We start from the raw sequence: 25,935 nt of genomic DNA, 5'->3' as shown, positions 1-25,935 counted from the left end.
ACTTAGTACTTACTGTACACGGTATACCGGTAGTGGTATGTGATGATTCCCTGGTGTACACAATGCAACCATGCATGGCATCTACTATTCTTGGGTTACGACACAGCACACAAGGCAACCGGAAACGATATGCGATTTGACACAGGATTGGGAAGTTCTGTATGAGCCGGCCCAGACTGAGACCGGCGAAGCCGTATGCGATCATGTATAAACCGGCCCTGCTCCAACGGTGACTGAATTAGGCCCCGGAGTGAAGCTCACATCGCTTCACATTCCAGCCGCCAGGGTTGTCTCCGTATCATTGCGACTCCTGATATAATGAACACCAGTGTGTAGGAGAATTAGTTCTTTTTAGCCGAAGCTCGTTATAACAGAAATGCACTCACATCATGCAAACAACACGTCACGACTGACGACTGGCATGCAGACCATGACTGTATGAATGCACTTGGTTATCATGCGGCCCTACAAGAAATGGTTTGCTTGCCCGGATTTTTCATCAACCACCATACCATAACTGCGCTCTCCAGCCGACCTCGACGCGTCACAGCACACCATCAGCAAAGCGGCACATCCGTTGATACTGAGTTCCGTCATATACTCGTAGTTGTTTTGAGTATAAAACTCTCGTCAGTGAAGGTAGATATTGTAGAATGGTTATTAAGATAGTGAAAATCCCCCTTTTTTGTACCGGAAGGTTAATGATAGCTTGCATAGACCTCGGTCCTACCGGTAGGACCATCATACACAGACATGCTGCATGGCCTCTGTTCTAACATTGACCTAAAACTTGACCCTGAACTGTTGCTCAGGGGCTAATGAAGGAGTCCACAAATTTTAGACGTGATCGCACAAGGCATTCTACGAAATTCTATGGTAACCATGGAAACTGAGTATGGAATTATGCATTCCACTGCCTTGGCAAGCTAATAAAAACATTAGGACCTCACCACGATTGATGTGCCATGGTCAAAATTCACTTTGGACAGAGTTGCTAGCGCTCCGGCAGGATTATGTGCGGCCATTTTGACAATCGATAAAATTGCGCATACACATAGCGTTGCATTTTGCGCCATTACTTTGCCTGACAAAGACCTCATCTCAACAATTGTTTCGAGAAATTTCTCAACGAAAAGCACTTTTGCAGCTCGATTTCTTGGGTCCTACCGGTAGGACGGCATGCAAGCTATCATTAGAGCATAATGCGCGCCCGACGCATGGAGATTAGAAGCAAAGCCCTGTGTGCTGTGGCGCTGAACGTGTCAAGATGGAGAGCACAGCTATGGTATGGAGGTTGATGACAAATCTGCACAGGGCCGAATGCTGCTGCTTAAATTTGAGGCATGATCATCCTAGGGAACTTCCAGTACAGGTTGCGCTATGATGTCCACTAACACCACCAGTTACTTGACAATCAGCTCATGCGATAACATTGCACGGCACTGACCAACGGTACTAACTGCCAATCAGCTTTAGCACGTCTTACCAAGAATACTAGTACTTGAACTGGTTTATGTACTCTTGGTCTTACTTGTAGTTCTTTGGTCCTTTTCTTTCATACATTAATCCTTGGCTCTCTATTCGAGTCTATCATGATCCCCCCCCCCCCCCCCCAGAATTAAAAGTGCTTACTGAGATCTACAATGACGGCTTCGTGTCCGTGGCTCCTCTATTTCACGATGCCGAAACCAGTAAATCGAAGAAGGCAGCTTCTTCCAGGGTGGACTTCAGCCACAGACCCTAACCATGCGATTGGCTGGGCATTCCAATCGACATGGCTTGGAATTGACAACGAGGACTACTCAGTACCTGAAAACAAGACGTAACGGAAGGCCAAAATGGTGCTGGGATTCAAATACTCTACTTGGCATCACCGCACAGCATTTATCATCATTTCTCCTGGCCAGTGGCTGCTGCACTGCCTGCAAACAAAGTAATTGAAGAAACCCAGCAAGGGAGATCTGTTATGTAACGAGAAATCGAAAACAGTATCGTCGTCATCTTCACTGACTTCTTGTTGTTTTGTAGCTAGCTGTGCGCGCGGAGACTTTTTCGGAGTTTTCCCGCGCGGGATCGGCCAGGATCAGGAAAACAGCGCAATTTTTCAGTTTTTTTGTTGTATTTTTTTTTGAAAATAACAAGCACGAGTCTTTTCTATTATTTTGACATGGTTTATGTTCCGATCATGTCGATCTTGAAATACTGTACTGGAACAACTAGTAACTGGATGTCCGGGATATGAATATTGGCTTGCTGTTTATGATTACATGTATACACGTCTATACAGGTTGTTGATTTCCGTGGTAGTAAGCGCCTTTCTCATTCCTCGTTAGTGTCCAATAATTCATAATCATCATTAATTTTATCGACAAGAACCGAGCTACAGTACTCAATGGTCTACTTTTAGTGGCTGTTTGAGATTGATCATGGATCAAACGTGGCAGCAGTGCCTCGCTGAGCATCCTCTTCTACTGCCCTCTGCCTTCAGAAGTAGCGGACCTACATGCATTACACAGCACGAGGGAGATTTGTTCGTATGGCGCAACGAGGAGAAGGATCTCTGCTTTGTCAATGTAAAGCGAATTCAGGCCCACCTTCAAGGTGGTAGCGGGAAAGATGATGGTGCACTTCGAGACTACCAGGTTAGAATCATACTGTTCACTGTTGTGGGAATATTGAGGGGGTGGGATGAGGGATGAGAATCAGAAATTCAGAATTTCTATGCAGCCTTTCACAACTCGTATCCTTAAACTTTGCAAAACTGTTCACTATGCCATTTATGGTTTGAATGTCGCAGTATACCCCCTGCCCAGTCTATGGCATAGAACAAAACTCTGCCGCGCTACCTCCGACTCGTCCAATCTGTGCATCCGTAACTGTACGGCATAACTCCACAAGAAAAACTCGGGCTAGGATGAACCCTCGGATAAGACAAACTCCTTCTGAGGTCTCAAGGACAAGAATCTATTGACCGTACTTCCGCACATATAAGCGCATATGCTTATGTCCGGACGTAAGCGCTTATATGTGAACACTATTGGTGAAACACCCGGGAGCTGGATATACTGCTAAGCATTGTCATAACACCGTTGTGTAGGACACAGACAAACCTTTATTGCACATATAAGCGCATGGGCTTCTACCCGAACATATTCACACAGCAAACATCTTTTTTTGTAGCAAATTTTCACTTATATGCCCATGCGCTTATATGTGGGGATGTACGGTAACCTACATATTTACTTCGTCATCACAAACTCGGCTAAGACAAACTCTCCAATTAGATGATTCGAAATTGAGTTGAGCAGCCCAAACTGGCTAAGGTGAATGTTTTTGGAGGGCAGTGTGGTCAGTCACAAACTCCATCTTACAGTGACACCTACTTTCTAACATTGGACACAGCAGCTAGAAAGGGTTGTCCAGCTTTACCACACGCATTTTACACATATTCCAGTCTCACAGTAGTTTCCATTCAAGAAGGAACATGGCAAACAATTGACGACATTAAAGACACTGGCGACTGGAGAAAACCGGTACTGTGGAACTATCAAAGTTGATTAGATCTGAACCGAAAGCTCAAGAACATTGAGCACAGCACTGGTTGGTCCAATGTCGCCCTGGCACCAACTTACTCAAACGCTGCCAAATCCTGCCATCCATGCCTAAACGAGAAACTGGGGATCGATGCTCATGCCCCCCCCCTCTCTGTATACGTAATCCTATTCGGTCACCCATTTCTTATGCATTGGAAAGAAGAAGCTTTCATCTGCGCCCCCATCGGGCGACAGTCTCCCCACTGGCAGCGGCGGCAAGATTTGACATAGTTTTTCAGGATACGCGCGCGCGCGCGCGCGCGCGCGCGTGTGTGTGTGTGTGTGCGTGTGTGTGCGTACTGCAAAGCTAGCAGATAGTTCTATTCGTGCAATGGGCACGTTCAAGGTTCAAAGTGTGTGTGTGTGTGTGTGTGTGTGTGTGTGTATATGTGTGTGTGTGTGTGTATATGTGTGTGTGTGTTGGCAAGGGGTGTGTCTACATCGCTCACAGCACACATGCCCATGGTAGGAAAAGTCTCATGACAAGACTGGAAGGGATCTAAGCAGCAAACGACACATGCTTTAGCCATTTGTAGATAGGCTGAATTCAACAGAAAAAAGTAGCCACGTGTGATGGCTTGAATGCTACAATTCTTACGTGACAATGATAACGGGTCTTTCCAGGACCTTGATGCGTGGACTGACGCATAGAGCTGCTGCTCCTTATATAGCGCTTGAACGTGCTATGTCACATCCAGTCCGTAGTCATGACAACGCTGACTATATCCTGCTTTTGTATGGATCCATATGATGGTGTGGCTGGTTTTACTTCACAGCTCGGTAACACATAGCGGGCAGTAACTGGCCAGGGACCCACTCCGTGTACAGAAAATGTTGATTCCTGCATGCGGCACGAGGGGCCTACCCACCTCACGCTGTACTTAAAACTATGGGCAGAGTGGAGCCAGAAGTCGTTATTATTGGAGAGGGGGAGGTGGCATGGCTCGTGTGAAATATGCCTGTAGCAGAACTGGTGCAGGATTTCTGGTCTTCTGCAGTCCAATAGAAACTCTAGCAGTTCAGCACTATATTATTACTGTATTTTCTTTCAGAATTCTTCCCTTTTCATTCGCTGAAGCGAATCAATAACAATACTTTGAAATTTGCTTCTGTGCTGTGTGTTGCTTTGTGTTGTCTTCATCGCTGCTGCTGGTGCTGGCGAAGATTTTACTGTGCAGTCAAACACCACAATTTCAGGTGAAGTCTCTCAAGTTCAGTCCGTCTGGCCACTTCCTAGCATTGCTGGGTGAGAAGCAGGTGATGGTGTTGCAGTTACCTGGTACGCGTGCTCATCTAGGGAGATTTGGAGATGGCAAGCAGAAAGTGTCTTGTCGGTGAGTATGTCATCTGTATACATGTTGTACAATTATCTGCTGGAATAATGGCAATAGGGGCAACAATAGTGCAATTATTAGCGGCTGATAGCTGGATGCTATTACCAGCCACTTACATGGAATTCCACGTTTATGGGCAACTGATTCAGTGATTGTTTCATTTTCTGGAGATTCGTAAATTTGATAAAGAACAAACAGAGTGCTGTGGCTTCCTCGGACCAACACCATTCAACTCAGTACCCAGTAGACTACGCGTGGTGAAAATTTGATTTTAGGCTGTACTTCTCCCCCTTGCAAAAATTGTTACTGATATTAAAGCTACGTGAATATGGACCTTTTCTTTCTTACCTTGTTGGTGCGCAGTGCTATTTCTGATTTTCTCTGTCTGTCTATCTGTCTGTCTGTCTGTCTGTCTGTCTGTCTGTCTGTCTGTCTGTCTGTCTGTCTGTCTGTCTGTCTGTCTGTCTGTCTCTCTCCTTCTCTCTCTCTCTCTCTCTCTCTCTCTCTCTCTCTCTCTCTCTCTCTCTCTCTCTCTCTCTCTCTCTCTCTCACACACACACACACACACACACACACACACACACACACACACACACACACACACACACACACACACACACACACACACACACACACACACACACACACACACACACACACTCCCCTGCCAGGTCGTTCCTAATTGCTGAGCGGCTACTGTCAGCCAGCAGTCATGTTGACCTCCTTCAATTCCGCTGGCACCCGGCTAGTGTATCCGAAAGCCATATTTTGATTCTGACGTCTGACAACATCATTCGGTGAGTGAGCTGGAAAGTGGCAGCAGTTTTAGGAGTGATCCCCCCCCCCCCCCCCCCCCGAACTGGCATGCTGATTCCAGCACACTTGTAGCACACATGCAGCGTAATACAAACACCAGTGAAAGCAATTTGAACGGCTCATGATCAGCTGAGGTGCAGTGCTCTGGCTGGTTGGATGTATGACATTGGCAGTGCTCAGGCTGAGCTTATTCTGTTCTGGTCGCAGAGAACTTTCCAGAATGCCCAAGGTTTTTGAAGTTGGGCGATTAGAAATTTAGGCCTTGTGTTACCGGTATGCCCGGAATAAGATTCTAAATATGCATTTTCTGTATCCAAGTCGATTAGGGCAGACCTTAGGGTCGAGTCCTGTAGAGAGATGGTGAGCACCAGATGAAATTTGATTCTGAGGAGCAAGAACATAACCAAGTACTAGTACACCCATGTACATTTGAATTACATACTCAATCTTGCCCATCGTGACCCTGACACTGGCAGTATGACAAGTACTTTTACTAGGGCTCAAACGGTTAGTCCGATTAACCGGTTGCAGACCGGTTACGAAGAATTGACGGTTAACCGATAAAGATAACGGTTATGCAGTAACTTTTCAGTCAATTTTTCAAGTATCAGGTCGTTGCAAAGTATGCACTTTCGCAGGCTGTCGCACGCGTAAGCAATTTCTGGGCTGTCAACTCGGTCATATCTGGTCTCTTGGTGTGAAATTATGTATGAATGAGCATGCAAGAGAATGTACAAGTGTGCATTGTACTGAATAGGGTACATTGTTTGAATGAGTATAGTCAAATATACGGTTAAACAGAGTCCACAGGATTGCCGTGTCTTATAGGTTATAACCGTTAAACCGACCGTTAGCTTAGCAGTTAACCGTTAGGGGTAAAACCGTGACCGTTTGAGCCCTAACTTTTACTATCTTTTTAGTTGTTACTCTCGTTAACTTTATGTGCACTCTTTTCTATTTCAGGCTATTCTCCTTTGCCAAGCCGCAAAAATCTCTACAGACGTATGCTGTTGCACCGTATGGTAGCAGTTTCCAGGACAGCTCCAAGTCAAACCTGTATGACACAACCCGTGCCATCTCCATGGCCAATACGGAGAGCGTTGTCGACTTTGACGTGCTACCCGATAGGTGCATGCGTATGCCGTGTCCTGCACCGCGTGCAACTTCTCACGGTGTTGCTGGCGACGAACAGCAGCAGCAGTGCTGTGGTGTGTTTGCTCTGATGGACAGCGGAGATGTGTACATGTTCCAGTGTGTTCTTCCCAGCTCTACCGGTGTTTTGTAAGTGTTCAATTTGCTGCATTTTGAAAGTGCTTCGTTTGTTCTCATCTGTTCCTGTTGACCAGATTGATCAACATGCCAAGAGGATGTGGGCTCAGTTCCTGACGATTATTGACACAAATGTATTTCTTTTCTTTCTTATTGTTCTGGGTAGCTGTTAGTACCAGCCAGTGCCGCTTGCCAAAGTATGTTGAATTTGAGGTGATTGCTCACCATTCATGCTGGATGCTGTTCCATGCATTTCTATGCTGTACAAATAGAACTCGGGCTGGAGTGGTTACATCTTTCAGCTTATCGATTGACCAGAATCTTTAAAAGTGTTAGCCAAGCAGCTCTAACCTATATGACACATACGGTGCTTTTATGTAGTATTGTGTATTACTAGTACCGTATTTGTCGGAGTATAGTGCGCACCTTTGTATAACGCGCACCCCCAATCTTCATTGGGGGTGCGCACTTCAATCGTCATTGAAGTACATGCATTTCATATTCGGAGCATAGTGCGCACCTGCGATTTAGGCCCTAAAATAGCACTTAACCCTCATGCCACACAAGAGAGACGAGCCTGTGGGGTGTCGCAAGCGTTTATTCCAGCATGAATAATCATGAGCCTGTGATCGGTAATCAAGTATGACGTACATGTACTCAGTATGAGGTCATGATTATTATGATGTACACATATCGCGCATCAGAGAGGCAAGGACAGCAGAAGCGACCCGCGGGGTCCTGCGCCGTCGGAACGGCTACGTGTACTACTAGGTTGCTATGGCAGCGGAACACTAAATCTTAGTACACATGAATAGTTCAATGGTGCCGATGTGCGTGCACTATGCGGCGCCCATCGGCAGCACCCGTGCCTCCTGCCTTTTAAATGGTGCGGGAGGGTGGGAAACAATTTCTGCGGCGGGCTGGCACCACAAACAACTGGTGAATGTCTTTACTTGTTCCTGCCTTGCGAGGGTGGCCTTGGGTGAGCTTGCACCCAAGGCGGATAGGTGGCTTATACGGCATGCCGTACGCGCATCGCGGTTGCGAATGCTTGCGTGGGGCCCCGCGCGGGAGCCCGGCAGTGCGTACAACTTTAGCGGAGCTCGTATGAGACTTATCCGGTTTTGGCGTGTCCGCGGACGGCATCTCCATGCGGGAGATGCGGCTCTGTGACATGTAGGTTAACTACGGTTTGCGCAACGCAAACCAACATTTAACCCTCATGCCACACAAGAGAGACGAGCCTGTGGGGTGTCGCAAGCGTTTATTCCAGCATGAATAATCATGAGCCTGTGATCGGTAATCAAGTATGACGTACATGTACTCAGTATGAGGTCATGATTATTATGATGTACACATATCGCGCATCAGAGAGGCAAGGACAGCAGAAGCGACCCGCGGGGTCCTGCGCCGTCGGAACGGCTACGTGTACTACTAGGTTGCTATGGCAGCGGAACACTAAATCTTAGTACACATGAATAGTTCAATGGTGCCGATGTGCGTGCACTATGCGGCGCCCATCGGCAGCACCCGTGCCTCCAATAAAAGTACCGAGTGGCTTGCGACACGCAGGCTCTAGTAGTGCTGTGGCATGCCTGCGGGCCTGCGAATGTACGTACGATATGCCCCCTCTGGACCAGCGGCCTGCAGCCATCAGGGCATACTCTGGGGCGCCTCGATCCGCCATGTGTGTGGCTCCCCCGGCGCGTAAGGAATGGCTGCTGATGCTTGGACCTAGCACTTTGTGTAGGACAGCATTGATGTTCGGCGTGAGATGGCGACCATCCTGAAACTTGAAGAGGGGTTGCTTGTCATTACTCCATTTGCTGGACCGAACGTAAGCCTGCAGGGCTCGGACGGGACATAGTGCAGGGTCAGCGTAGCGATGCAGCGCTACCTCCCCACCTGTTGTTAATTGAGACGTCTTCGTCCTCTGGAGCTGCAGAGAGGCCTCCTGCTGGGCTAGTTGGAGGTGTTCGCGCCTCAGCATCTTGAAGCTGCCGAGACCGTGTGGTGACAGCGACGTGTACTCACTCACACGCAGCAGGCCGTGGAAGGCTGTCGTCAGAGCAGCCCATAACATTAGTCTGTCTGCCGGAGAGTACAAGGACAGATCCAAGAAATGGCGGAGAGCCTTCAGCTGGTGGACGGTGATTGCTTGGCGCTGAGGGTGTGCTGACGAATGCCTGGGGAGCGACGCTCTCTCCCTCTCTAAGCCCTTGAGCAGGGCTGTGATGCGGCTTGAGGATGTAACCCCGACCGGGCCTCCCATGCGGAGGAGGTGGTATTTGACCGCGGCCAGGTAGACTCTCAGAGTGCTGGCGCTGACTGAGTGAGACATTGCGGCAGCGAACAGCATGACGTCGTTCTGATCTGGGTGATGTGCGTCGCGGCGCATGCGACCCATGAACTCCAGGGATGCACGCCGGCCTGGGGCGTACGTGTGCTGTGTGCCAGTGGCTACTGAGTTGGCAATCAGGTGCTCTGCTCGCGCTGAGAGAGCGGCGGCTAGCGAGCCTAGGAGGACACAGGCACAAGCGCATGCAACACAAATGCACACACGCATACGCCCGCACACGTGCACATTCCCTAAACAGGCAGCATGGCACGGTGGCCAAGCTGCGGTGTATGCATCCTGCGCCGAGTCGCCGAACGGCGGCCCGCTTCCCGGAACACACTGGCCCGGCGGCGTGGCTGCGGATTGTAAGCGGGGGACCCGTGGGTTATGGGTTATGCTAGTGGGAGATCTCCCCCTGACCTCGGCGGGGCGTTCCTGTACTGGTTTGGCCGAGGTTCGCCCTCGTCCCGTGGGGCTAATGCAAATACGACCCGAGAGCCCCCTCCTCCCCAGCCCCGCGGGCTGGGAGCCTCTGCTATTGGCCTAATCCATAGATACTTAGCCTTGCGGGTGGACGCATGGAGGGGCACGTAAGCGTTGGCTTGCGTTGCCGTGGCTTGCGGGGGCAAGCGATCCTCCGGCGGGAGGTGGACATCCGGCGGGATGTTATGCAAGCGGGGCTGGCGACCCTGGACAGACACACAGAACAATAGACAGCGGGCGGCGAAGCCTTGGCTCGGCGGAGCCGTAGCTTGCAACGGTAGTGTCTGTAAGCGATTCTCCAGCGGGAGGTAGACATCTGGCGGGATGTTATGCGAGCGGGGCTAGCGACCCTGGATAGACACACAGAACAATAGACAGCGGGCGGCGAAGCCTTGGCTCGGCGGAGTCGTAGCTTGCGGCGGTAGTGTCTGTAAGCGATCCTCCGGCAGGAGATGGACATCCGGCGGGATGTTATGCGAGCGGGGCTGGCGACCCTGGACAGACACACAGAACAATAGACAGCGGGCGACGAAGCATTGGCTCGGCGGAGCCGTAGCTTGCAGCGGTAGTGTCTGTAAGCGATTCTCCAGCGGGAGGTGTCCGGCGGGATGTTATGCGAGCCGGGCTAGCGACCCTGGATAGACACACAGAACAACAGACAGCGGGCGGCGAAGCCGTAGCTTGCAGCGGTAGTGTCTGTAAGCGATTCTCCGGCGGGAGGTGGACATCCGGCGGGATGTTATGCGAGCGGGGCTAGCGACCCTGGATAGACACACAGAACAATAGACAGCGGGCGGCAAAGCATTGGCTTGCGGAGCCGTTGCTTGCGGTGGTGGTGTCTGCAGGCGATCCTCCGGCGGGATGTTATGCGTGCGGCTTGCGAGCCTGGATATACACGCAGAGCACAAGACAGCGAGCAGGTCAGGCTCGCAGAGCCGTGCCCCTAGTATACGGGCAAACATACAACCTGCTAGGTAGGCTTAACGCCCTCTACAATTTGCCTCGGTAGCACGGCAACGCGGTGCCTGGCCCTTATTTTGTTTGCGCCATATGGGCCACGCGTGTCGCGTACATATGGAGCGCCCCCGAGTACAGCGGTCGCCGATCCGGGGCCTGCGGGTTGTCGGCCACCATTCCTCCCAAAAAAGAAAAAAGGGGGTTCTAAGGGGCCGGATAAGCCCGGTAAGCCCACAGAGTGGTAAGATAGACCATGAAGGGTTCGCCCTGGCGAGGGCATGGATAATCATTGACCGCGGAAACTGTAGGTGGGTTAGTAGGGTAGGGGAAACAAAACAAGAAAAGAGCAGATATGCGAGATGCTGGGCTGGAGGGACTACGGACGTACGGGGAGCCCGCGTAGTGGTGGCTGGGATTGCCGGAAGCTTGAATTGGCGGCTGGAGCGCTTGGCCAACTGCAGACGGATGCAACTATCCGTTGTCGGATTGGGCACTTGCGAGTGATGATGGGGCAGTCTCCGCGTCGGAACCAGACGGCGGAACACGGCTGTTTTTTTTTCGCGAAATTTGGACATTTAACAAGATGGCAGCCAAAAGTCTCGATTGGGCTGGATCGGCAAGGAAATTTGAATTTTCAAATTCTCAGCAGCCGATTTCGCTGTGGTTTTCGCTGGATTTAGAAAGCTACCAGGCCAGGTTTACCCGGAAAACAGGTATTCCGTGTTCCTCTTGAAACTAGCTTTCCGCTGGTACCTCACATGGCCAACTTCGTCTCAGGAACAGTTTGTTCCGCGTTGCACAAGTCAAGCCTTCTTTCTCGCTCGTTCCTTGATTCATCGTTGACATGCCTGCGTCAAGAAGCCCTTTCAGGAGTTTTCCCAGTCTTATCTAGCTTTCAGTTTTCCCAGGTAGAGGACTATCTTCTGGCTATCTTCACCAAGTTTTATCACGTCCCGTGCACAAACTTCAGGTCCCGTGCGTTCGATGCTGAGCTACCTTTTCATGCGATTTAGGGGACAGATGGCATGGCGCTGGAGTCGCTGTTGAGTCCAGGAGGCCGAGGCCTGGTGGAAACTGCCCAGTAGACATGTGGGGTATTGCTGAAAAAGGCAGCAAGCACACAGATAGCCCCGAAATTGTGATGTAGATCCAATTGTGCGTGTGTGCGAGTGCATATCGGCAAATTTGAAAGTTGCACCCGTGATCCCGGCGAGGAGAAGCTGAAAATCAGTGCGTGCGTCAATATCCAGACTACCAGGGACAGCTTGGAGAGGTTCGAAAAGGTCAGGATGCTGGTTGACCACGGCAGGAGTTCCTTTTACCTTCCTTCTCTCTCAAATTGTCTGGATATTGAGTATCTCGCTCGAGCGCTTTCAAATAATAAATCCTGGTTTGACTTGCGAAATCGTGGAACCACACGGAGAGTGACATGAGTTTCATCCCAAAACGCAAACTCCCATCGTATTCACGAGGTTTGCACCGCGTTACGTAAATCGCACCGAACGACTCCATATTGTTAGATGTCCGTGCGCGAACAGCCGTGGGAAGCGCTGGAACTGGGCCCGGGAGAGTGCGTCGGCAATGCTGCTGTCGACGCCGGCGATGTGACGGACGAGCCGGCAGAAGTTGTGGCGAGCGGCGAGTTGCATGGTGCTGCGTATCAGGGCCATGACCCCGGCGTGTCGGCATATGCCGGACTCCCAGGCGGTGCACCCTGCTGAATTATCGCGGTGCAAGAGGTCCAGTCCTGCGCCCATGGTCTGCTATCGTGTCAATCGTGATTAGAGGGAAACGGTAGGCATGCTTGTCAATGAACGAATTGACGCTGTTCCCTTCGGGGCGGACAGGTGCATGATGAGCCGGTGGCCGCCCGACTTCTTGGGGACCACACCTACGCCAGGGGTGCACAGATGGACGAGTGGCGGCGCGTTAAAGGGGCTGGTGTGGCCGCGACTGCATTCCGTGGCCAGGTACTGGTCAACGACCTCGGGGTGTGCTGCCGCTGAAGACAAGTTCGGGCTGCGTACGGACACGTCACGGGGTCCAGTGAACCCGATACGACAGCAGGCACGTAAATTGCTAATAAGAGAATGAACGAATGCAGGATTAGGGTGCGCCAGCAATTCAGTGTGTAATGCATCAATATTGATAGGGGTGCTGGGGTGTAATGCAGCAATGTTCATAGGGGTGTCAGGGGGCGGGTGAATGCAAGAAAGTGGTGCCGGGGCTGATTGCTGTTTGCTCTTATTTCTTGGCTGGACAGGCTGACACGGCGTGCGAGCCTGAGCAGAAGAGGCAGGCGTGTCGAAAGCGACATGGGCCGCTGTAGACGCCGTGATTGTAGCGGCGGCAGATTTCGGTTGATTTAGTGCTTGCACTCTCTTTCGCCTGCTTGCCGCGAAAGGCCGAGGTGCACGCTCCGGCCAAGTGCCCCAACTTCTTGCAAATGTTGCAATTGGGGAGGGCCTGTCCCGTGAAACACGTCGCGAAAAGCTCCGTGTCGAGCTCTGCCAGGGATCGGCTTGGGTCCTTTGACAGGGCCTGGCGTGCCCGCGTGTCATGGTCCACGACTGCCGAGAAGCGGTACTTCCCGGCTGCCTGGACCATACGTATTTGATGCTGCATCAGTGCAGCGGCGCAGCGAGGGTGATCGCGGATGGCGATCAGGCTAAAAATAGACCATGCCTCGGTCCATGTGGCAAGGTTCATAATTTTTCTTTTCGGTGCGCTTGTCACCGAAAGTGCCCCTTCCTCGTCCATACGGAACCTCTTAGGGGCTGGCTCCCCGGCAGAAATAGGTTTGGGCGGGAGCAGTATTGCCAGATCTATGTACTCGATTCGTCTTATCCGATCGACTGTCTCCAACGAGACGTGCGAAATACAGGAGGGGTAACCCATGTGCGTATAGTTCATGAATTCATCAGCACACATACCGTCTTCTTGCTCCGTGGCGTTCTCCGGTGCGTTGCCGCTGAGGGCTGCTGCCACGCTGGCTGCCACTATCTGCTGGATAGACTCCCTTTGTGCCTGCGAGAAAGCCATGGTGGGTGCTAGACTATCGCTGAGAGCGGAAGCTTAGAAGAGACAATTTCAAACAATTTCTGCGGCGGGCTGGCACCACAAACAACTGGTGAATGTCTTTACTTGTTCCTGCCTTGCGAGGGTGGCCTTGGGTGAGCTTGCACTCAAGGCGGATAGGTGGCTTATACGGCATGCCGTACGCGCATCGCGGTTGCGAATGCTTGCGTGGGGCCCCGCGCGGGAGCCCGGCAGTGCGTACAACTTTAGCGGAGCTCGTATGAGACTTATCCGGTTTTGGCGTGTCCGCGGACGGCATCTCCATGCGGGAGATGCGGCTCTGTGACATGTAGGTTAACTACGGTTTGCGCAACGCAAACCAACATATCTAAAGTGCGCACTATACTCCGGAAAATACGGTACTTCAAGTACATGTATTCCGTTACCTCATGCACTATAGAAGCACTCACCACAACATACGCTGTAATTGCAGGTTATCACTTGCTCAATGCATCACAGCTAGCTCATAATAATTGATGTTATACTTCGGAAGTAGTCTCCATTGGACCGCGCCTGTCACATCACCTTGTCATGTTTACACTGCACACAGTCACAGCACTCCCAGTGCAAGCTCATGTACTCACACTAACACAGTTCAACGACTTACGTACAGTCCGCCGTGCGGGCAGTTAACCACTCGTTTGCTCTGAGCGGTCACTTAGGCAGTCAACCGCGCTAACCGTTTTGCCCCTAAATTGAATTGTTTTAGACTCTCTTACTTGTAGATTCATGATGCTGGTCTGGTTCGTTTCCGTGTAGAATGAGGAGGAAAGCTTTCGGAAAAGACTTGGTTTTGTGTAATGAAACTAACTACTTTGTTGTTCTCTACATGCGTGTGTGGTCATTGATGTTCAGATGTCAGAATGAGCGGCCCGCCGTGCTTGGTCCACTGAGAATGGTGCCACCAGCCGAGGATAACTATGGTGTAGACTCCTGCTCAGTGTGCTGCCTAGACTCGCACCCACCCGGCCTTGTGGTGGCTACCGCGGCAGGCAGAATCTACCATTGCGTTGTTATGCCCGGACAAGATGCTGCCGATGACAGTGCCGATGATTCTGTTCAGGTAACTGGGCGTGTGTGTGTGTGTGTGTGTGCGCGTGTGTGTGCTTTAGTGCATTTGGAGAGAGTCGTTGTGTCAAGCCAAGTTATGATTACAGTGCGGCACTCTGATGTTTACGATATTGTGACGTACACGTATGGTACATGATAGAAAGGTTCCGCATACCGTAATTACGTTAGTAAAAAACGTAGTCAATCTACGGCAAGTCTTCGTTACACTACATGCAGATCTGTGTTCCGCCATACGAAGTTTTCGAATCACGTAGCTCCCCTGCAACTCGGAATGCGGCAGTGTACGACCGGGTCGACCTGGGGAGAGAGTCATACATGTGTACCCCAATCCACTTGCGGACCAGCTACGTTATCAGAGCCCTATCTACGTACTCTACGTAGACAACTTTCCGTAAGTGGAGTGCAAACTCGTGAATTCATGGGGTTTTCCCGCTCACTTACGTATTAGAGTTGCACAGCTTTACGTAGTGCGGAACCTCTCTAATATCTCAGCATGGCGCGGTATCTCTGTATTGAGGATCAGGGAGCGCTGTGGCATTCCGCATACAGAGGCTACGGTGTATTTCTGCCTACAGTATCTCTCCTATACTGTAAATATACAAAATTTCGGCGCTGCAAAATTTCGGCACTTCACGATTTTTGACATTTCGGCGGCGATTTATTTTCGGCGTGGGGTAGAGGGCATGGTATAGTGCGACAGATGCTGTGAAAAATTTCATCGGCGTTTTAATTTAGGCGTTTTGGGTCGGTGCCGAATATAGCCGAAATTAAATAGCTGCCGAAAATTTGTATATTTACAGTACCCTCTACTGTTCACACAGTGTGTATTGCAAGGTTTGATAATTTGATGCCTTTGTGTGTTCTTTTAGGGTTCTTGGGCACGTTCGGCTGCACAGGATGATGAGCCAGTTCTGTGTGTGTTTGATGGCGTTGCACTGGCGTTAGCAGGTAATATGCTACAGTTCTGTGTGTGTTTGATGGCGTTGCACTGGCATTAGCAGGTAATATGCTACAGTTCTGTGTGTGTTTGATGGCGTTGCACTGGCGTTAGCAGGTAATATGCTACAGTTCTGTGTGTGTTTGATGGCGTTGCACTGGCGTTAGCAGGTAATATGCTACAGTTCTGTGTGTGTTTGATGGCGTTGCACTGGCGTTAGCATGTAATATGCTACAGTTCTGTGTGTGTTTAATGGCGTTGCACTGGCGTTAGCAGGTAATATGCTACATGTGAGAATGTCCTTCCTCCTGGGATACTACATCTTTGTGTGCTTTCCAACAGTACAACAGTGTGAACGTTTGAAGTTTGAGCTCCACAATAAAGAGGCTTGGAGAACCTGGTGGTGGGTGGGGGGATATTACCTGGTGGTGGGGGGATATTGTAAGTCGGAAACATAAACTGTAAAATTGTTATCAGTGCCAAGTTGGAGCTTGATAACTCTCGGTTTCCAGGCGTGCATTCAATCATTCATGTCATGAACTTTTAATAAAGAGCTTGTGACACTTAGCAGCGAAGTTAGCATTTCATCGTAGTGTCATTTTGCTTGTCCTTATCTTCCTTTAGATGATTCTGTACAGGATGAGCGGGAGTCTTCAGTGTCCAGTGCTGGTGCGGCCACATCACAAGTAGCACTGCATCATGGTCAGTTCAGTCATGCACTTTGCTGTCTTATTTTCCTTGTATATTGCTAGTACTGTGCGTGTGTGTGTGCGTGTGTGTGTGTGTGTGTGTGTGTGTATGTATGTTTTTCGGACCTTGGCTGTTGCCATGTTGACGAAGTAAAAAATGGCGGTGACAGGTCACCCAAAAGGGCAAAAGTCGTGCTGATCGCGCGCGTCGTACGAACGAAAAGTCAACGAAAGTCCACTAGACGTACCACGGCTGTTTTTTTGTGCGATTTCACGCCACTTTACAATATGGCCGCCGAAAGTCTCGATCGGGCTTCAATGGCAAGAAAATTTGAATTTTCAAATCGCCAGAACACAAGTAGGCCATGGTTTCCCGTGGATTTTGGTGACTGGTTAGCCCGGACAGCCTTGGGAACACGCTGATCACGTGCGTCTTGTTTCAAGCTTTCCGCTCGTACCTCACATGCCTGCCTTTCCTTCAAGAAACATTTGTTCTGCGTCGTGCAACTTTCGCTTCACTCTGAAGTACTCCTTGTGTCGTCGCTGTCAAACTCGGCCCCAAGAAGCCTTTCCTGGATTTTTCCCAGGCTAGATGGCAATTTTCCCAGGTAGAGGACTATCCTCTGGTTGTCTTCCCTGAGTGTCGTTGTTGTTCGCGCATGAACTTCTGTGTTCGCGAGGTGGGTCAGGAACCTGTTTTCTCTTGATTCGGAAGACAAATGGCGTGGCCCTTTAGTTGCTGTTGAGTCTAGAAGGCTGCTTCCTGCTGTAAATTGCTTAGTTGGCATGTGGGATATTGTAGAAGAAGACAGCAGCCGGCCAAGTGAGCTGGAAATTGTGATATCTCTCCTATTGTGCGTTGAACGAGTACGAAATGTCCAATTTGAATATTGTACACGCGCGCACGCCAAGCAGAGGCCGATAATCACAGGGGCGGTCGATCTCTGGACTACCAGGAGTAGTTTTGAGCAAGTTTGAAGCGGAAAGACAGCTAGCTGGGCAGGCCAGAACGCCTTTCCACCCTTCTTCTCTCTCAAATTACCTAAAAGTCGAGTATCTCGCTCGAGCGCTTTCAAAACATTTCTCTTGGATTCGCTTCCCAAATCGTGAAACCACGCGAGGAGCGACATGAGTTTCTTCCAAAAACGCAAACTCATCCCGTATTTGCACTATTCGTACAATGTTACATAAATCGCACCGAACGACGCCATATTTATAAGTGCCTGTGCTGGAACAGCCGTGGTACGACAATGAGTACAAAAATGATTTTTACCCCCCCCCATATACGCACAAACGTCACATTTGGATCCGATGGGAGCAGGGTTGCTCGGATCCAAATCCAAAGGATCTGGATCCGGATACGACCAATCGATCATTGCAGATCCAGTGGATCTGGATCCGACCAAACGATCACGGCCTTAGTGGCTGGTGTACATGCCTCGTCGGCACTAGGAGACTGTGAGTAACAGGTGCAGTGCTTTTACTCTTATATTTCAGCTCAAGTAAGTTCATTTCTCCCTCTGAGTTAGGCAACGCCTGTATATACCGATTTTTCGGACCGATATTTTGTAACTTCTCCTGCTCTTCCCCCCCCCCCCCCCCCCCCTTGCGGACACTAGCTACTCATCTTCATGGTTACCACTGCGGCTGTTTCTTGCTTGTTGCTGTTGTGTGTTGCCAGTGTCAGATGCGACTGACCGCTACTTGTGCACGCACAGCTCTGGTGTCCACTGTGTATCACTGCCCTGGCTACGGCGACTTGATCGATTCTGCGTGGAGGGTAAGTGTAGCGAGTGACTACTAGTGGGCCATCCTACCACCAGATTTTGTAAATCTGTACGAACGTGATGTGTGTCTAGTGGATATTATTGAGATGTATTTGGCTAGCTCAAGTTGGTAGCTGGATACGGTACATGTACTGTAGTAGCATTGCATTTGTCTCCTGTGTATGCCCTGTCTTGTCAACACACACGCGCACACACACTCTCTCTCTCTCTCTCCCTCTCTCTCTCTCTCTCATGCTTGATTCCTACTGATGGTGTTCTTGTTCTATACAGAGGAGGGTGCGGCAGCAGACAGTAGTGTGGATGAGTTGAATATAAAGGAAGCGTGTCACATTGAATCCTTGATCAGCAGTAGGCCATTCAAAGACAGGTTAGTTTAACCCTTTACCTTCTGTGTGTACATGAATCGACCGAATTTGGTCGATGGACATGCATGCACTGGCCTGGTCAAGTATCTTGTTAATAAACCTGGATAACAGCAGCTTGTGTTTACTGTAAAACCGGTGTTTGCCGCGCGCACACACACACACACACACACACACACACACACACATTGTCATGCACTGACCTGCAGCTATTGAATATTCACCGCAGTATGCAGTTTCCTTTTGAACATGGAAAACGGAAAGGATTTTAGGAGTATTAAAGTCCCATGATCACGCGTAGCAAGCAAATTTGTTTAGCGAACTTTGAAGGCAACATTTCAGAATGAAAATGTCCAATGGAACCCAGCTGTTGTCCTGCTGTTGTTTCTTTGTTCAGTGCCACATGTCACCTGGCCAGCTTCTGTGCAGTAAACCATGCGTACCTTGGACACACTCTTGTATGCCTCATGGACGATGGTGTATGCTCCACAGTTGATATGAGGTGAGTTACCGATACAGTACAAATCACCTCCTAAGGTGACTGGCGAGCCCAGTGCTACTACTGGCTTGACTGCTAGTTTTCTATCACAGAGATCGTGTCTATTGCATGCATGAGCAGATGCTGTCCATTGTGTGTGTGAGCAGATCTTGTCTATTGCGTGTGTGAGCAGATCTTGTCTATTGCATGCGTGAGCAGATCTGCTGTATGCTGTAGATTGCTGTCATATTCCCGCTGCTGCACCTTTGTCTTGTCATATTGCCGCTGCACCTTTGTCTTGTGCAGAGGTCCTACTACTGTAGCATTGGCCACGTCGGACGAGTTGACAGAAACCACTGGCCGGTAAGTGCATGTTTCTATCAGCCATGACACATTCTGCCACTTATTTCCTTCTTCTGCGCTGTTCTGTCATAACTCTCCGTAGTTTTGTTAAGGCCCCAGAGATTACGTATTAGCCCTCGTGTTCTTTGGACCGTAACTTAAAGATTTACTCACTTGAATCTTCGCAATCTTGGGCTTCCTGGAAAGTTCTCTGCAGCAGGAAGAGACTAGGGGCATGATCGATTGGGCGAATCCCGAGCAAGTGCACTCCGAGTGAGTGTGACCGTTTGGCCGAATCCGATCGAATCTGGAGTAGGTGTACTTGGAGTGGAATCCGACCACACCAGCCCCACACTGGGAGTGGCTGGAGTGGAAATGGACTTTGCTGTTTTTGGATAGTTTTCACAGAATCTTTGTACGATATGCGTACATTTTGCGTACTACACCCTTGGTTTGTTCAGTTGGGCCAACGTTGCTCGGACCACACCGCCTGCTTGCACTCAATCCAGATTCGCCAATCTATTACATCCTAGGGTAGACCATGGTGGCCAGGACACCGTATCTCCACTGCTAGAGTGCAGTGACGGTACGAGAAATGCTCCAAATGCGTGCATTTGCATCCTGCGCTAGCCATTGATCGCTGGGTTCTGATTTTTGGCTGTGTACTCTTGAGTTGAGAAACGCACATATGAATCCCGTGCAAATTTCGGTTACTCAGCTTGACGAAAAGTAGGAAATTTCTCAACACTTGAGTTCTGCGTGATTTTTAAAGTTGCCAAGATCGTGGCCCGACTTTCGAGCGATTTATTTCAGGAACCATCAATGCAGCACTTCACGTATTGTTTCTACAGACAACTGAGAGTTTTCTCTTTGACCTAGATTTTAAATCGTTGCATTTGAGCGATGTCTGAGTTACCATCTGTTGATGTCTCCTGTTTGAATTAGGGGTGAAACGGTTCGGGTAAGGAACCGGTTTTGGAACCGCCAGCTGAAAAGAATCGGGTACCCGTTCCGTCAAATTTCGAACCGAAACTCGAAGAATCTCGTTCTTGTACAAGTACATGTACACATCAAGTCTACTCAAGATTTTAAATGTCTTACCTTACGATCCCCACTCTTCCAAAGAGTTCTCTGGTCATTATCTTCTTCGCACTTGGACTCTCCGATGTCTCATTCTTGCTCGTAAAAATGTTTTTTCTAAAAAATAATTGTCGCGAACGCTTTTTGTCGATCTGGAGAAAAGAGTGCATGGAACCGATACCCGAACCGTGGGAAACAATGCTGGCATTCGGGTACCCGAACATGAAAAACATGGAACCGTTTCACCCCTAGTTTGAATGCATTCAAGTATGGGTCGGCTCCTAAAGGGTTAACGAGGGACAACCTACACTAAAACATGATGCACAATATCACTTCCGCGACACGATGAACGACAAGCGATGCAGTCGAGAGTTTTTTTCTGTAATTTTTTTCGCATCGCTGCTTGTCACAGTTCCATCGCAGGCCGTGTTGCAGGCAGTTGAGCCAAGTGGCACGGGTGTATTGCTCCATAGCGAAGCACGTTCACCTGTACACGGTTTCCTGTTGCCATGCATGGGGTGCGTCTTTTCAGTGTCCCACCGTAGTTTGTGAAATAGTCTATTTGAAAAATCTGCGGGGAAAATCCAAGAGGATGAATGCAGCCCTAATATTTGACTTGACACAATGGTTTGTGTGCTTTGTGTGCCATGCAGGGCCATTCACAGTGGATCTGCGCAGTCATCTATGCCTTCAAGTCCATTTGTGGAGGAGATTAGGCAGATATTGGCGGAGAGGAGCACATTGCCTGTTCTGAGGTAGGAAAGAAAAGCATGTTTGCAGTATTGGTCCATGTGCCTGTCCTATTTCTGTAGAAACTTACCCAAATTTAAAGCTCCTTGCTTTTCAACTTGTCCAAGCTGCCATGGCCCATGTGGCACAGAAGAAGTGCACAGGCAATACATTGCGGAATATACAATTGTTTTCACAATTCGTTCCATACGAGCCAGCAAAAAAGGTATGGTCGATTTCAAAATGATAAGCAATCATGTTGCTTTCCTCCTGTCATGCCTACATGTGCCAGGCGAAGAAGTGGAGAAGCATTGGTTGTATGCCTCTGTACTATTGTAATTTGAATTGCATGCTATTGCTAGGACTTATCATTGTATACGTGCCATTGCTAGAGCTTATTTTTGGATTCAACCTGCAACTGGTACAGAGGCTGGAAGTGACTAATGTCCATTGTGTTGCTTCTTGCTCAGGCTGCCATCGTCTAGCTCCGCTCAGCTGTCTGATAAGACCTGCAGTGAACTTCTGGACAAAACAATGGATGCGTTTAGTGCCCAGATACCAGTGATGCGAAAGGTAGCGGCTGCCATTGCAAAACGGTGAGTTTGCTGGTTCTACTGCTCCGTTACCTGATGTACACTGGTCTTTTTCTACTCCTCTTTGTCATTGGAATTTTCTTATTATTATTGTTATGTATGTTGTGTCACGTGCGCTCTTCGATTGCTCCATTGTGACCCATGCTCAGGACCAAGGCATTGGAGCGGCAAAAGGCGCATCAGTTACGTGAGTGTGAGGCTTTGGTGCACAGTTTGAGTGAGCAGCGCACTAATCAGGAAGACCTAGATCAACAGTCACTCACGCTACTTGAGAAGCACAAGGACCTAACCCAGCGGTAAGTCCCGCACTTTTAGGCTGCGTTTGCGTCAGGGTTTCAACTTGCCATGTACATGGATTTACGTTTACATGATGCACTTGGCCATGTTGTATTGTTGAAACCCTGCCAACGTAGTCACACCACAATAATTATACCCGTAGAAGCCCGTGTATAGGCCCCCGGGCGTATAGAATAGCAGACTCGATTTCCTGGGTGTATACAAGGGCACAGGCGTTATTTTGGAACCGGGCATATACTTGGAATAGGGATAGCAGTAAGTATTGGGTATCAGTACCTATACATGTACTGCTGGCATGGCTGGGCGTATGCATGGGCATGGGCACTATTTGGAAACAAAAGTGTTGACTTCCCCTGACTGGGCGTGTACACGGAGGGTGGGCGTAATTTCGAGCGGGCGTATACAGGGGCTTTTACGGTAATAATCCATACGTGGACATTTTTGTTGGCATATCAGTAATCTAATCAGGTCAACCCTGTTCATGTAAATGCCATCCTTTTTTTAATCCAAGTTAGTTGAAAAATTCTGATGTAATCCATATTTCGAATTGCTGTTGGGGTGCCAGTGACCAGGTTGTTTGTTCACACTGCATATGATTGGTGTAACAGTTAGTGACCAGGTTGTTTGTTCACATTGCGTATGATTGTTTGTTCACACTGCGTATGATTGTTTGTTCACACTGCGTATGATTGTTTGTTCACACTGCGTATGATTGTTTGTTCACACTGCGTATGATTGTTTGTTCACACCGCGTATGATTGTTTGTTCACACCGCGTATGATTGTTTGTTCACACCGCGTATGATTGTTTGTTCACACCGCGTATGATTGTTTGTTCACACCGCGTATGATTGTTTGTTCACACCGCGTATGATTGTTTGTTCACACCGCGTATGATTGTTTGTTCACACCGCGTATGATTGTTTGTTCACACCGCGTATGATTGTTTGTTCACACTGCGTATGATTGTTTGTTCACACTGCGTATGATTGGTATAACAGTTACATATACTACCCTGGCGATGTCATTGGAAGAACATTGTAACAGGGAAACACACCTAAAAATGCTGTTTTTTTTTTTTGTTTTTTTTACAACTTGTACAAATTTATTGATTGAGTAATTATACTAAAAATGTTTGGCACCTATGATCAGGGGATGGCCCACGCCTGGTAAAAAAGTAAGTAATTAAATGCTGGTTCCACTCAGCGGAGAATAGAATCGGTTTGGATTCTGGCTTTTTGGCCATTGGCTGTTGGTAAGGCATGGGGCAGTGCAGTGACATGTCTGTGCTTGTGGTACTTGCTATCTTCACTTTTAGGCTGTTCGCATTATTTCACGCTCTGGAATTCCAAGCCCCGGTGCGCTCCGTTGCTGAAGAGCAGATGGCGGAAAACCTTCAGCGCCAGGCTGCGGATCTGAAGAAGACCAAGCAGTTACTGGACATGGTCAGTTTCCAGCTCTAATCCACTGTACCACAGTAGGCTAGCGGTGTAGGGTTGTTCTGCTACCGCTGCTGCTGCTGCTGCCTTCATTCTTCTACCTGTCCTAAAGTAGCCTAGTAAAACAAGCCGGACAGCAAGTGAAATAAACGCCCAAGTCCATGTCTCCTCACTCAGCCTATTTGGTAGATAATGACTGCCTATTATGAAGCTCTCACGCCTCATACGAAGACGTGAAAAATTGAAAAAGAAACTTCCAACATCTAGTGGTGATGGTGCACATACACATGGATACACACACACACACACACACACACACACACACACACACACACACACACACACACACACACACACACACACACACACACATACACATACACTTTCAAACGAAATGTTCTTTTTACCAGGAAGTAGAACATGTCTTCAATGTGTAGTCGTGTCAGAGACTGTCCAGGCATTAGAACTGAAAATATTGATCTTGTAAACATGTGTCCATGTGCATATCACAGATACTGTAAAGTACCGGCGACTGCTCACTCCATTTTCCATTCCTTTCTATGTTCTACCTGTGAAACGACTTAAGCGTATTTGTCAAAATTATGATGCTGAACCTATTCATGCACTGCTATATGCAACTTATCATTACAAGCATTCTGTTGAGAATCTGGTTTCGCTTGCTGCTGAGACCTTTGTGCCTTACTGTTGATATCATCATAATACTTCTTGATCTCTTCTTGGTGCCGTTCCTTCATCATGATGCTGTTGTTGGTTGTCAATGTAACAGGGCCCTAATCCTGTTGTTTTGACTGATGCATGACCTGCCCAGGTACGTCAAAAGTCCGACTACCACAAGGCGGGGATGTCTCAGAAAGCACCAGAGCTCAATGAGGACCATCAGAAAACTATTCGATCTCTGCTAAAACAGGAGTAAGTCTAGCACTGACTGCACTACCATTATACCTACATGTATTACACGCTTGTGCTAGTTGAAACCTAAACCAAAAGTGTGTATATTTGGTGTCCTCAACTTGCACGGCTCTCTGGATGCTTTAGAAATGGTAGGGATGGTGCTGGACATACACACATGTGCAGTGATGTGCGGGGAGCTAGTCTCCATGATGTCGCCTGATGACTTTGAGCACCAGAAATACGCCTTTCATAGTGCTTGCACTAGTAATAATTTTCCTGGTGGCGAGGGGTCTGGATAAAAGAAGGCTGGACAAATGGGTCTGACTGTATGTACATGTGCATGCTTGCGCATGTGTGTGTGTGTGTGTGTATGTGTGGTGTGCGTGCGTGTGTGCGTGTGTGCACATGCTTGTGTTTTCCTTCCAGCACGGATGATATTGAGCAGCTGGTCAGCTCGGTCAAGTCGTTGCAGCTGCAAGTCTCATGACAGACAGGCAAAGTGCGTTCTGCGTTCCACGTTATACAGTATGCCGTGCATACACGCATGTGCGTACCTCTCTTGCTAAGCGTTGCTGTCATCTTCCTGCTTCATTTGTCATCCTCTTCTAGGATTGTTCTCTTCTGAAAAGCTGGCTTTGCCTCGACGTTGCTTTTGCGGCGTGTGCTCTTTTCAGATCATTCACATCATTCAATGTTTGTTTTTTATCAACCTCCTCATGCAATGTCATGTTTTATGTGCCGTATGCACAGTGCTAGTGGTGCACAGTGGTGCACAGCGGTGCACAGTGGTATACTGGTACTTGTCAGCAGTGTTTCCGTACTCCTACTTCATGTAGCAGCAGTCAATCCTGTATTTGCTGTGGTGCCCATGGCGACCTACACTGACTATGTGCACTAAAGCCGGTAAAGGCACTACGTCATGTACATGTACATGTACTACACATGAATTGCATCGAGACTACAGTATTCGAGAGTTCATGAAAATCAAAGTACAGAGTACATGACTGTGTATGTTCTTTCCATAGATCTATTGTTGTCTTCTATCATAACAGAGAATCGTGAAAACCCGGGCTTTCACGACTCCCTGCATCATAGTTTGGTGTGGACGTGGTGACGAGGCTCCTACTGGCAATACTCATATACAAACAACAGTACGGAATAACTGTGCTTGATACAAATACTGTATATCACCTTATTTTCGGTGTTGTAAAATTTCGGTAAAAGCCAACCCCTGACCTTTCGGTGTAAGGATAAATTCGGTATGCATGGCACCAAAAAAAAAAAAAAAAAAAAAAAAAAAAAACGGCTCTTGCATGCACTAATCACTAATGTCACTAATGTAATATCTCCGG

General features: G+C 48.8%; 1 protein-coding gene across 1 annotated transcript; it reads left to right on the top strand.

Annotated features, from left to right (window-relative positions):
- Positions 1 to 2,121: 2,121 nt before the first annotated feature.
- LOC135820838 (nucleoporin 88-like) lies at positions 2,122 to 25,609 on the top strand. Its single transcript, XM_065333881.1, has 17 exons — positions 2,122 to 2,642; positions 4,758 to 4,927; positions 5,599 to 5,724; positions 6,707 to 7,024; positions 14,724 to 14,931; positions 15,809 to 15,887; positions 16,501 to 16,578; positions 18,247 to 18,345; positions 18,623 to 18,719; positions 19,112 to 19,216; positions 19,499 to 19,555; positions 21,268 to 21,369; positions 21,814 to 21,939; positions 22,086 to 22,232; positions 23,551 to 23,677; positions 24,501 to 24,601; positions 25,010 to 25,609. Exons 1-17 carry the CDS (start codon positions 2,427 to 2,429, stop codon positions 25,068 to 25,070), a joined length of 2,217 nt encoding a protein of 738 aa, XP_065189953.1. The 5' UTR covers positions 2,122 to 2,426; the 3' UTR covers positions 25,071 to 25,609.
- The last annotated feature ends 326 nt before the right edge of the window (positions 25,610 to 25,935 follow it).

Source organism: Sycon ciliatum, chromosome 1 (assembly GCF_964019385.1).
Source record: "Sycon ciliatum chromosome 1, ocSycCili1.1, whole genome shotgun sequence".
Lineage (NCBI taxonomy): Eukaryota > Metazoa > Porifera > Calcarea > Leucosolenida > Sycettidae > Sycon > Sycon ciliatum.
The sequence above is the reverse complement of the archived record's forward strand: the minus strand, read 5'-3'. Positions and strand labels throughout refer to the sequence as shown.

Coding starts and splice junctions, on each gene's coding strand:
- LOC135820838 (XM_065333881.1), top strand. CDS start 2,427: ATGGATCAAACGTGGCAGCAGTGCCTCGCTGAGCATCCTCTTCTACTG. Junction 2,643..4,757: donor GTGCACTTCGAGACTACCAG/GTTAGAATCATA, acceptor GTGCTGGCGAAG/ATTTTACTGTGCAGTCAAAC. Junction 23,678..24,500: donor CCAAGCAGTTACTGGACATG/GTCAGTTTCCAG, acceptor TGACCTGCCCAG/GTACGTCAAAAGTCCGACTA.